This window comes from Rhinopithecus roxellana, chromosome 14, assembly GCF_007565055.1.
Source record: "Rhinopithecus roxellana isolate Shanxi Qingling chromosome 14, ASM756505v1, whole genome shotgun sequence".
NCBI classification, from domain to species: Eukaryota; Metazoa; Chordata; class Mammalia; order Primates; family Cercopithecidae; genus Rhinopithecus; species Rhinopithecus roxellana.
The window spans coordinates 60,457,147-60,470,108 of NC_044562.1; the positions used below are offsets into that span (position 1 = coordinate 60,457,147).

A 12,962-nucleotide genomic window follows, 5' to 3' on the forward strand; every position below is an offset into this window, starting at 1 on the left:
TCCTCATCTGCACAGTGCATTGTAATGGCACGCTCGTGTTTGTTCCCCGCTTCCTCTCATAAAGAGGCAGAGCCGCCCTCCAGGGTGAACAGCCGCACGGGAGTCAGCACGCACCTCACCTCGCTGGCACTGCCGGGCAAGGCAGAGAGCGTGGCGTCGCTCACCAGCCAGTGCAGCTACAGCAGCACCATCGTCCATGTGGGAGACAAGAAGCCGCAGCCAGAATTAGGTACATCCATGGGCTCTTGGATCAGAGAGCAGTCTGATTTTTAAACATGAAAACAAGAAGTTTGCCATCTTAAATTTTTCTTTCTCTAAGTGCAGAAGAACCCCATCATAGCCCATTGGGGGCGTTCCAGGAAATCCAGTTGTGTAAAATGCAGGGTGGAGTGTGGCCAGCCAGAGCCCAGGCAGCAACCTGTCCTGGTCCCTTTTGCCCTGTGGTGCTCTCCGGTGACAGTTGTCTGTTCTGGCATCAATGCAGGAGGGTCAATTGTGGTGCAAAATCTCATCCCCTTTAATTGGTGGGGAGAGAGCACTGGGAGCGAGGCCCCACCTCCCTCTTCCCTGGGCGGGCTTGGGGGATCTTTCCTCTGCCCAGCAGGAGGTGCGACCATTAGCCCTCCCTGTCTGTGGGAGGAACCAGTACAGGTGGTAAACAAATTTACAGTGAGTGCATTGGTGGCTGAGTATTCTTGTTTTTTAGAATATTAGGATTAACATGAATCCTGAATTTGTTCTTTACTAGGTAGAGGGAGATGATGAGGAAAAAGTATATGTCCAAGATCCAGTCCCCAAGCCCTCCCTTTCAGGATGGTCAGTGGCCCTGCCTGTCCCCTATCCTGTCTGCCCCATGGGCCCACAGGGTCCCAACTGTCACCAAGCCCGGTCCCAAACCCGGAAAGACTCAGCACATTGACCCACGTTTCTGGTGTTCTGAAAGCTAAGGACAGCCCAGGGATATCTTCAACAGCAGAGTTGAGCCCAGGGGTCCCCACGTTTCAGTTTGTTCAGCCCCCAGGTTCCTGAGCACTTGGCTGTCAGGGCTGTCCTGCCCTGCTTCTTGCCTTTTGCCATGAATTTTCTCAGAAAGCTAAATAAAAACATTGTGAGTTTCATCCTCATGCCACAGGCATGGTGGAGTCACTTTATATGGGAATCATTTGTCTTGTTCATGCATATAGTGTGGCCTTAAAACAAACGGCACGTGTGGTCTGGAGCCCTGGGTTCTTGTGTTACAGAGATGGTGGAAGATGCTGTGAGTGGGCCAGAATCCCTGGACTGCCTGGTGGGCCCTGCCCTGGCCTGTGGTCTCAGCCAAGAGAAGGAGCCCTTCAAGAAGCTGGGCCTCACCAAGGAGGTGCTCGCTGCACACACACAGAAGGAGGAGCAGAGCTTCTTGCAGAAGTTCAAAGAAATAAGAAAACTCAGTATTTTCCAGTCCCACTGCCATTACTACTTACAAGAAAGATCCAAGGGGCAGCCAAGTGAACAAAGTAAGTGATACCCGAATTAAAAGTGGGTTTTAAAAAATTTTATTCCTGTTGGTACTGAGTCCAGTGCTGGTTTCAAAATGTGAAATGTGTCCAGTTTCAGAAGCATTAACATGTAAGACAGCTGTTGGAACTTCCCTGGCAACGCCATCTGTTTCTGTAGAACTTCCCACCAGGGGAGTGCTCTCAAGATGTCAGCTCGCATTCCCTGGGGAATAGTCCCAGGCTAGTGCCTGGGGAGGGCAGAGCCATGCAGGGGAGGGCAGAGCCATGCAGGGGAGGGCAGAGCCATGCAGGGCAGTGCTGCCATTTCCACGTTTCTTGCTTGAGTAACCATGTGGGCAGGGGCCTCACCTGGACGGGACCTCCAGAGAATCAGCTAATTCAGCCTCAAGATAATGGGCATGTGGTGCTGGGCACATGAGGAAGGAGGGACGTACCATTCATGGCGCCCTTCTCCCCAGGAGATGCACCGTCCTGACCGGGCCAGCCTCAGGCCTGGGCTTCGGCCTCCAGAGTCAGGCAGAGTCCATGGTCATGCTGTGGGAAGCCGTTCTGTAGGCCAGGCGCCGCTTCGGGGGTCGAAGGTCAAGGGATGAAGTAAAATAGATGAGCTTCTTCACCCCTTTCCTGGCTCAGGAATCTGGCTCCTGATGCCCCAGTTCCTTCCCATACCCCCAGACAGAGCCTACGCTTGTTAGAGATGCTGCCTCTTCCATTCCCCCTGGGACACTGGCACAGGGATCAGAGCCAGTGAGCCCAGGAAGCCGCTCACCACAGGGACCCAGCTCCCCCGGGTCTCTGGGCAGACACACAAAAGGAAACATGTAAGAAATTAAGCCTACAGCTGCCTTAAGGATTTTGTCTTCTCCACTCTTTCCTTTCTCTCCTTCTTCCCCAGATTCAAGAGTTACTGCCAGCCCATAGAGAACCTCTGTAGAAATTAGAACAAGGTGCCCTCCATGGCCCTGAGAAGACCCACCCCATGGGGCCAGCCTAGTAAGGAGTTCCTGCTCTTGCTTGCCCCCTAGACAACTCCGTAGCCTTATGCAGTGCACGGACTACAGAGCTGTCTACGGCAGCCCTACCAGACCCATACATGATATCCCAGGAACCCAGTGCTTTAGCCCCTATTCCCACCAGGGGACAGATATCTTGGGGAAGGACACCAGATAGAGAGACTGAATTGCAAAACCTCCATTTACATAGCAGTTTGCGTTGGACCAGCCCGTTTGCTTTCAGCACATCCCAAAGGCATGGGACCGCGTTGGCACAGCTGACAGGAAATGTCCCGCACACCTGCTGCAAGAGTCCAGTCACTCTGCGTGATGTGAGAGGAAACCCAGAGTTCCCTGGATCCCCCTCCCACTCCTCAGGGAGGCCATGGGGACATACCCACAGTCCCTCCTTTGCCAGTTGAGTCCCTCCATCTTCCTGAAGAAAGCCTTGCTCCACAGCACTTGTCATTGCAGAGGAAGAATGTGGTTGCCAGGCAGTCTCTCCTCTGATCTTGCTCAGGCTGTTTGACAGGCGAAGGAGGAAACATCCCTCTTTAAGGAACAGTAGCGATAGTGCTTATAAATTGAAAACTAGAGGAGGTCGGTGGCTCCTACCTTTCAGATTTCACAAACCATTTCTTTCCCGCAGATACTGGGGAACAGCAGAGACGTGACAGCTTTTTAATGTATTTATTTAGCAAATAGAGCTTTCTGTTACCACTTAACCATATTAGCATTTCATAAAAGAAAGGGCATTAATACCAGAAGAAAATAAGGATCCTGCGATTAAGAGCTTGTCCTTTAAGTTGATTCCATTTAGTTTTATGGAAAATGTTTTGCCCTGATTTTTCTCACTTCACTGAGGATCAGGGAAAAGCACTTGGTGGACCAGGCGGGCCCTGGGCCAGCATTTGGAAACCCAGGACTATTGGACAAAGAGGTGTCTTCAAATTTGGAGTTAAAATTTTAACTCCAAATGTTTATTTTTCTGCATTAGCTGCCCCTGGACTAAGAAATACTTCCGGAATAGATTCACCTTGGAGAAAACCAGGAAAGAACAGAAAACTGAAGTCCAAGCGGGTCAAACCTCGAGACTCGTCTGAGAGCACCGGATCTGGGGGGCCTGTACCCGCCCGGCCCCCACTCGTGGGCTTGAACACCACAGCCTGGTCACCCTCGGACACATCCCAGTCCAGCTGCCCGGCCGTGCCCTTTCCCGCCCCAGTGCCAGCTTATTCCCTGCCGGTGTTTCCAGCGCCAGGGACTGTGGCGGCAACCCCCGCACCTCCCCATGCCAGTTTCGCAGTGCCTGCTGTGCCTGTGGACCTCCAGCACCAGTTTGCAGTCCAGCCCCCACCTTTCCCTGCCCCTTTGGCCCCTGTCATGGCATTCATGCTACCTGGTTATTGCTTCCCCTCGGGGACCCCAAACCTGCCCCAGGCCTTCTTACCCAGTCAGCCTCAATTTCCGAGCCACCCCACAGTCACATCCGAGATGGCCTCTGCCTCACAGCCCGAGTTCCCCAGCTGGACCTCGATCCCCAGACAGCCATGCGCTTGTCCAGCCACCCGGGCCACCCCACCATCGGCCATGGGTAGAGCCTCCCCGCCACTCTTCCAGTCCCGCAGCAGCTCGCCCCTGCAGCTCAACCTGCTGCAGCTGGAGGAAGCCCCTGAGGGCACTGGGGTCATGGGGACCACAGGGGCCACAGAGACAGCAGCTGTGGGGGCGGACTGCAAACCTGGCACTTCTCGGGACCAGCAACTGAAGGCACCTCTGAGCGTAAGAATTTTCTGATGCTCTTTGCCCAAAGCAGGCAGCAAACAACACACCTGGCAGTTCAGACGTGGGGGTTGCACGGTTGAGGGTTCCAGCAAACCCTGTAGTTTTTGCCGTGAATGTGTGTGCCAGAAACTCAGGCTTCCCAGTTAATCCTATCAGTGTAGATTATTCGAAGCCTTTTATTGTCTTGGAATCGGAATGAAGGAGGAGAGATTGTGGTAAATACAGAGTCCAGAAAGCAGCATGTGACTTGACAGTATTTACAGGCTTTGAATTTTTAAATGACACTTCAAAGATAAAGCACGGTCAGGTTAAATACCAGAGCTAGGGCTCCTCGGGGCGTGGCGCCAGAGCCTGGCTCAGGTGGCCCCAGTGGAGGCAGAGATGGAGGAGGACACAGCCCTAAAAATCAGCGTGACCTCAGTTTCCATCCTCTGCAGGCATAGTGACACTGTGTGGGATTCTTAACCAGTTAATGAAATGGTAGTTGTATTTGCAGTTAAACACTTCTGTTTCTGAATGAGCTCAAGTGTGTGGGAACGCCAGCAGCAGTGCAGTCCGTAGGCCTCAGGTGATTCCCTGCCTTGGCCGGAGGACCTAGGGCTCCTGGGTGAGGAAGTGCAAGTGTGTAGATCTGTGGAGCCTCTCCCAGTCCTCCTGCCACCTCCGGGCTCCTGCTTCTGGAGTCCTGGGCCTATAGTCTGGGTTTCCAAGGAGAGGAGAGTCAGGGATGCTCCCTAGGCCAGGCCCCTCCCTCACTCCCAAGGCAGCCCCCACACGGGGTGCTGTGAGAGGCGTTCCCCCCGTGCATGTCTCCTGCATGTGAGGAGGAGGCTGTGGCCAAGCAGCAGCCTGAGGCTTTCCCCGCTGGAGCCCAGCTATTACCGTTTTCCGTGTGACTCTCCCAAAATTAAATGTAACTAGATGGCATCCATAGAGCACCAGTGGAATTTGCACTGTAGGCCTGGTGGTGATGCGTGGTCTGCTCATTAAGCCCTCCCTGGTCGTGAACCTCGCAGCCGCTCCACAGCTCCCCTCCACCCTCACCCCCCTCATGCCCCCCACCCCCACCCCACTGCATGTGCTGTGTCCTGACTGAGCCCCTATTCCTGTCCCTAAAGCGTGACGAACCCTCAGACACGCAGAATAGTGACGCCCTTTCCACGTCAAGCGGCCTCCTAAATCTCCTGCTGAATGAGGACCTCTGCTCAGCCTCGGGCTCTGCTGCTTCGGAGTCACTGGGCTCTGGCTCACTGGGCTGCGACACCTCCCCGAGTCGGGCAGGTATGTTGGCCCTGGCGGGGTGTTAGGCACTTGGGAGGTTCCCACAGGATGCACTGCTCCAGAATCGCAGGCCAGCCTGTGTGCTCAGGACAGGGATCACCGGCACTCCCCAAGCAGCTGTCAGCCCATGCAGACACCCACACAGACACACACTCCCTGTTCAGCATGGCCAGCCCTAGCTAGTCAGAATTCCACATCTTCCCTATTTGCTTCTGATTTCAGTGCCTGCAGGCCTCACCCTGGCTCCTTGTTGGACCATCCCTCTGACTCCCCAGATAGTGGTTTGCCTTCCTGTGTTAGTTCCACTTGTGTGAACTGAGGGTGTGGAACACCTGCAAGCCTCTACCTGTTGGGATCTTTCACATGTGATCTGGAATCTCAGTCACCAGAAATGCACACCCACCCCACAAAATTGAAGCTCCCCTACTTCTCTGGAGTGAGCTTTCACCTCGCCCCCCTTCGCAGGCCTGCTGCACAGGTGAGGCTGGCTAAGGAGCGCTCCAGGCCAGCTGCCTCCCCTTGTGGGAAACTGCAGTGCGCTGTGGTCCACATGAGCGGAGATGGTGAGAGCTTGGGAGAGAAGGTCAAGCTTCTAACACACAGCTCCATCTGAGCTGCTCAGGGCTTCACAGGAAAGAATCGCCTGCCTGGCACTAGCGGAGACCCTGTTTCCTAATTACCCAGAGCATTCAGGAAGTGGGAGGAGAAGGGGAACATGTACTGGCACAGATACTCAATACCTAAGAAGGGGCTGGGCTCTCTCAAATCATTCTGACGTTGAGGAAGCACATTATGCAAGGTTTAATTTCATATGTCAAGGTTTTGATGCACCACGTTTTTTGTTTTTAAAGGCAGTAGTGACACAAGTCATACCAGCAAATATTTTGGAAGCGTTGACTCCTCAGAGAATAATCACAAAGCAAAAATGAACACTGGTATGGAAGAAAGTGAGCATTTCATTAAGTGCGTCCTGCAGGATCCCATCTGGCTGCTGATGGCAGATACGGACAGCAGCGTCATGATGACATACCAGCTGCCTTCCCGGTAACCACCCAGCTCTTTCCTAGGCACCTGGGGAGGGATGGGATTCAGGAGTTCCCAGAAACAGCAAGGTCAAGGTCATTCAGATGGGGCAGGACACCCCTCTGAAAGACTGAGATTTAGTTGAGTGCAGCAGAGAAGCAGGCTTCCCTCTGGACAATTCTGCCAGGCTAGTACAGGATGGCCATGGCCCTGCAGTGTGGCCAGGGTAAGCCAGGGCCCTGTGGATTCACACCCTATGGCCTTCGAGGAAGACAGGCTCCTGGTGCCTCCTTCACAGTGCCATGCCCAACTTTTACAAAGCAGGTGCCAGCATCTCTTGCTTTGTTGCCCAGTAACCCTGTGAGGTAAATGGGATGTGTCTGTCTGACTTAGAGTTGAAGGAACCAAGTGTCAAGGTAAGTGACCAGCCCAGGGAGCTGGCTGCTCTGCAGTGACTCGGGGGCTCTGTGCCCACATCAGGACTGCCATAGGGAACTGCATGTGGTCCTTTCCCTTGCGGAGCACCTGCTTGGCAGGAGACACTGGGAGGAAAGAAAGGAAAGAAAAACAAACCCTGTGTAAGTCCGTTTCCACACTGCTGTAAAGAAATACCTGAGATTGGGTAATTTATAAAGGAAAGAGGTTTAGTTAACTCACAGTCCTGCAGGGCCAGGGAAGCCTCAGGAAACTTACAGTCATGGAAGGGAGGAGAAGCAAGCGCCTTCTTCACAAAGCTGCAGGAAAAGAGCACAGGTGAAGGAGGAACTGCCAAATACTTATAAACCCATCAGATCACATTACAACTCACTGTCACCAGGACAGCATGGGAGAACCACCCTCATGATCCAGCCAGCCCTCACCAGGTCCCTCCCTCAACACATGAGTATTACAGTTCCACATGAGATTTGAGTGGGGACTCAGAGCCAAACCCTATCAAACCCCTAAGTCCTCTGGTCAGCTAGTGGATATGGAGGCTCCATCTCCAGGGTAGCTGTAGTCCAGACCAGCACTGGCCAGTGACAGGGGAAGGCTGTCCTGCTGGCAAGAATCTCCCAGATGAACCATGCCTGTTGTGGAACCAAGCCCCAGGGGACAAGGTTACACCTGCAGATACCCAACTCCCAGGCCTATTGTAAAATATAGTAACATTAAATCTTGACCAGAATCATCATTTTCATAGAAAAACTACAGATTCTTTACCAGGGAGATTAAGTTACCTTAAATGGTAACTTTTTTTTAAAAGGAAATTTGCATTAAACAAGATCATCTAAAATGACATTATTTATACTGAAAGAATAAAAACAGAAACCCTTGAGACATTTGAAAGCTTACCAATTTCTCGATATCTTGCGAAGCAATGTAGAAGCAGTTTTGAAGGAGGACAGAGAGAAGCTGAGGCTCCTGCAGAAGCTCCAGCCCCGGTTCACGGCGAGTCAGAAGCAGGAGCTGCGCGAGGTGCACCAGTGGGTGCAGACGGGCGGCCTGCCCGCAGCCATCGACGTGGCAGTAAGCTCGTGGGACTCGGTTTCTGATATGGCCCTCAAAGGCTCTGTGATGGGGATTCTCTGTACTATCTTTGCAACTTTTCTGTCAATTTAAAACTTCTAAAATTACGCCAGGTGCAGTGGCTCAAGCCTGTAATCCCAGCACTTTGGGAGGCCCAGGTGGGTGGATCACGAGGTCAGGAGATCGAGACCGTCCTGGCCAACATGGTGAAACCCCGTCTCTACTAAAAAAAAAAAAACAAAAAATTAGCCGGGCCTGGTGATGTGCACCTGTGGTCCCAGCTACTCGGGAGGCTGAGGCAGGAGAATGGCGTAAACCCGGGAGGCGGAGCTTGCAGTGAGCTGAGATCGCACCACTGCACTCCAGCCTGGGTGACAGAGCAAGACTCTGTCTCAAAAAAAAAAAAAAAAAAAAAAAAACTTCTAAGATTAGAGGTTTATTTTTATAAGGCACAACAACACTAGGTCTGCTTCAGAGAACTTTCTTCCAGTGGCTTTTCAACATTGTTTCCAAAAAGGTTGAAAAATCTAATCTCAGTCACTTGCTGAAATCGGTGTTTTCTTTCTTTCAATTCTGTTTTTGATTTTGTAAAAAAACCTCTCCTATCACAAACCCTCAGTGTTCATGGAGAGTGTTAAATAGTGGTGGAAAAATCAAGTTCTTGCTGGCATGCTCTCCAGGCCTATGTCCTTCCAGCGGCCCCAGGGGCACACCAGCCCCACTCTCCTGCTCTCTGCCAACCCCTCCCCCACACACACCATGGAAGCTGCTCTTGTCAAGGTCTCAAGTTCTCCAGCAGCCACAGTGTCACTTTCACAGTCCTCGTCCCAGGGACCATTGGCAGCAGTGAGTGGCTCTCTCCAGGGAGCTCTTGCTGCCCTTGGCCTCCAGGCCCTGTGCTCTTCAGGCTGTCCCTCTGACCTCCTTGGCCTCCCCACAGGCTCTTCCTCTTCTCTGCACCCTCGGGCTCAGTGTCTGTACCTCTTTTCCCCCGGCCTGCGCCCTGCAAGCCCTGGAGGCATCCCAGGCGCTACTCTCAGGCCCCAGCCAGCTGGTTGGCAAATTGTCTGGGTTCAGCCTTGAAGGTAGATAAAAGCCCATCACTTAGTGCCTTCAGCATCACCGCACAGGTCCAAGCCATGAGGATGCTTCCATGGCATGAGCCCTGCATGTCACAGTGGCCTCGAAGCTGCACTCACTGCTCCCCATGTCACCTCAGTCAGAATCTGTCCCCCACAGTTCAGATCCCTGCCGGCACTGTGCCACCTCAATCAGAATAAATGGTTGCAAAGTCATACACATCTGACCGCCCATCCACATCTACCTCATCTCCCATTTCTCCTCTCCTTCCCTCTTCTCCAGCTATACTGGCCCCTTGGCTGTTTCCCGGACTGCCCTGGCAGGCCCCTGCCACAGGATCTTCGCATGTACCCAGCCCTTTGCTTGGAATCCTTTTTCCTCGGAGACCTGTGGCTTACCCTGGCTGCCTTAGAGTCTGTTTTCCACACACTGCTGCATTAGTAATCTCTTGCTGCATGGCAGATGGCCCAACACTTAGTGACTTCGACAACAAGCGTGTATTCTCTTGCATGGTCTCTTTGGGTCAGGAATTTGAGAGCGGCTTGCTGGGTACTTCTAGCTTAGGGTCATTGCTGATGTTGATGGTAAGATACTGGTGGGGGCTTCTGTCACCTGCCAACTGGAGGACCAGCTTCCAGGAGCCTCACTTGCAGGCCTGTCATGTGCTGCTGGCTCTTGGTAGAGGCCTCAGCTTCTTGCCGTGGGGACCTGTCCATAGGGCTGCCTGGTCACAGTGTGGCAGGCGACTTCCCCAGAGAGAAAAAGAGGAAGCCAAGGTGCCTTTAGTACCTAGAATCAGAAGTCAGATACTCTGTTAGAGGCAAATGCCCAAGTCCAGCCAAGGGTTAAGGAGAAAGGAATTAGGCCCCACCTTTTGAGGGAGAAGTGGCAAAGAGTGTGGATGCGTTTCAAAACCATTGTGTCACCTTTTCTGTGGCCTGCTGTGAATGTCCAGTTGAAAATCACAGATGTCCTCCATATACTCTGTGCCTCTGGAGCCCTTCTTAGTCATTGTCCCTCTCTGCTACTAAAGTGCCAGCTCCTGGGGCAGGGATTTTGGCCTTTGCTGCCGGCCGCCTCCTGGCTGACACCTGGTCACTTGCCCCTTACTCGGTTTGAATGACTTTTTTTTTTTTTTTTTGAGACAGTCTCACTTCAGACTGGAGTGCAGTGGCGCGATCTCCGCTCACTGCAAGGTCTGTGTCCCGGGTTCACACCATTTTCCTGCCTCAGCCTCCCGAGTAGCTGGGACTACAGGCGCCCGCCACCACGCCCAGCTAATTTTTTGTATTATTAGTAGAGTCCGGGTTTTACCGTGTTAGCAAGGATGGTCTCTATCTCCTGACTTCGTGATCCGCCCGCCTCGGACTCCCAAAGGGCTGGAATTACAGGCATCAGCCACCGCGCCCGGCCAGTTTGAATGACTTTTGTAACAACTCAGATCTCAAGTTTGTGACTGATTTCACTTTTTTTTTTTCTTTTAAGGAATGTGTTTACTGTGAAAACAAGGAAAAAGGTAATATTTGCCTACCATATGAGGAAGATATGCCTTCTCTGGGACTCAGCGAAGTGTCGGACACCAAAGACGACGAAAATGGATCCCCCGTGAATCACAGGATCGAGGAGCAGACGTAACCCCAGCCCCACCTCAGCCCGGCAGCCAGCAAGCTACACCAGGTGGTGCTTGGAAGGGATGAAGGATCTTCATGGCTGTTTCCACTGAAATGGACACATATGCTCATGTTGCTTTTTTTGTTTTAGAAAAAAAAAAAAACAGTTTTCTGAAGGGGTGACTTAAAACTGTGGAGAGTGGGGAGGGTTTGGGAAGAAAAATGTTTTTTTGTTTGTTTGTTTGTTTGTTTGTTTTCGAGACGGAGTCTCGCTCTGTCGCCCAGGCTGGAGTGCAGTGGCCAGATCTCAGCTCACTGCAAGCTCCGCCTCCCGGGTTTACACCATTCTCCCGCCTCAGCCTCCCGAGTAGCTGGAACTACAGGCGCCCATCACCTCGCCCGGCTAGTTTTTTGTATTTTTTAGTAGAGACGGGGTTTCACCGTGTTAGCCAGGATGGTCTCGATCTCCTGACCTCGTGATCCGTCCGTCTCGGCCTCCCAAAGTGCTGGGATTACAGGCTTGAGCCACCGTGCCCGGCCAAGAAATATGTTTTTATATATAAAATATATATGTAGAGTTTTGTGGGATGGGAAGAGACTTTAGCTGTTATTTAACTTGAGAAAGACTAAATGCCTCTCCGTGTCAGGGAAGTTGCCTCAGTGCTCCCAGAAGTCTTGTGACTGTCATGAGACCTCTGTCTGCTGCACCAGCTGGGGACTCTGGCTTCCAGAGCTTTCCCAGGGTTTTTGGATCAGATCAAATTTTGTCCTCTCTTGAGGACTACTTTTTATCTGAATTATCATTTAGTCAAGGTAGATTTTTTTTTTTTTTTTAACATACCAAGTGGAGATAGCCGCCTCTCCTGGTTTTCTTTCAAAACGTTTCACATTAAATGGTGTGAAGCGTTGTTTGGCAAACCAACAGCTTTGGCTTCTGGTGGTGGTCAATATTTCAATCTGACATAGCTTTTGTTTATAGTGAACAAAGTTGAAACATTTGCTCTGGACTAACGAAGCCTAGTGGTTTGTGTGGCCAACTCCATCGGATGAATGCACGCGTAGACCCTCTGCCTATCTCTGCATCGTTCTTGTCTCCTTTTCAGACCATGATGGCCAATATGGAGATTAAATATGTCATCAGTCATCTCTTTATGGTGACTTCCCTCTGCAAACCAGGCTGTGACCAACACATGTGGGACCCAGTCCTGTTTGGTCTTCTTCCATTGGAGCCACCCAGACATCAGCTTCCACCCAGCCAAGCTCATATCACATCTCTGGCTGAGAGCAGCCACTGCCACTCAGTCCCACAGCTTGCAACTGCGTCTGTATTTTCAGGGGTGCAGTGAGCTTACCTCTCCCACTGCACCCTGGGTTGGGTGCCCAGCCCTCATTCTTTTCATGAGCCCGACCTCTCTCGGAGCAGCTTTAGGTCTCTGCCAGTGTCCCCAGCACTTTTAAGTCATTTGGACACTTGGGGAAAAGTGAGGCCAGTCTGCCCAACTTTTTACAAAACCTCATGTTGCATTGTATGTTCCAAAGATGGTTTGGAAAATTTAATATTCATCCCTGGTGGGAATTCAGTTATCACTGAAGAACAGTTGACTTAAAATTGGACCAAGGCTATGAGGCTTAAAAGGGACCAGGGTTTTCTTTTTTTCTTTCTTTTTCTTTTTTTTTTTCCGAGATGGAGTTTCTCTTTTGTTGCCCAGGCCGGAGTGCAGTGGCACCATCTCGGCTCACTGCAACCTCTGCCTCCCAGGTTCAAGTGATTCTTCTGCCTCAGCCTCCTGAGTAGCTGGGACTACAGGCGCCCGCCACCACACCCAGCTAATTTTTTGTATTTTTAGTAGAGACAGGGTTTCGCCATGTTGGCCTGGCTGGTCTCAAACTCCTGACCTCAAGTGATCCACCCACCTTGTCCTCCCAAAGTGCTAGGATTACAGGCGTGAGCCACCATGCCCGACCTGGACCAGGGTTTTCTGTTTTTTGATGGAAGTGAAATCTCTTTGTAATCCACTAGGTTTTCATAGTAAAACCATCTTATTCCTGAATATTAAACCTATTTTTCATAAACACAAGAACACTTTAATTTTTCGTTAATTTACAAAGTAACACGACCTGCCTATGCCTACGATAAGGTAGCAGTCTGCATTCTTATGGCAATTAGCTGTTACAAAGTGCTTCTT

The 12,962-nt window shown here is 51.6% G+C and overlaps 1 protein-coding gene across 1 annotated transcript in view; it reads left to right on the forward strand.

Annotated features, from left to right (window-relative positions):
• PER2 (period circadian regulator 2) overlaps positions 1-11,049 on the forward strand; it is a 31,702-nt gene extending 20,653 nt beyond the window's left edge. Inside the window, 7 exon segments of the mRNA XM_030917097.1 lie at positions 65-229; positions 1,242-1,496; positions 3,489-4,273; positions 5,395-5,557; positions 6,409-6,601; positions 7,936-8,086; positions 10,652-11,049. Of these exon segments, the coding sequence (XP_030772957.1) occupies positions 65-229; positions 1,242-1,496; positions 3,489-4,273; positions 5,395-5,557; positions 6,409-6,601; positions 7,936-8,086; positions 10,652-10,801 (1,862 nt within the window). The 3' untranslated portion in view covers positions 10,802-11,049.
• Positions 11,050-12,962: the final 1,913 nt, after the last annotated feature.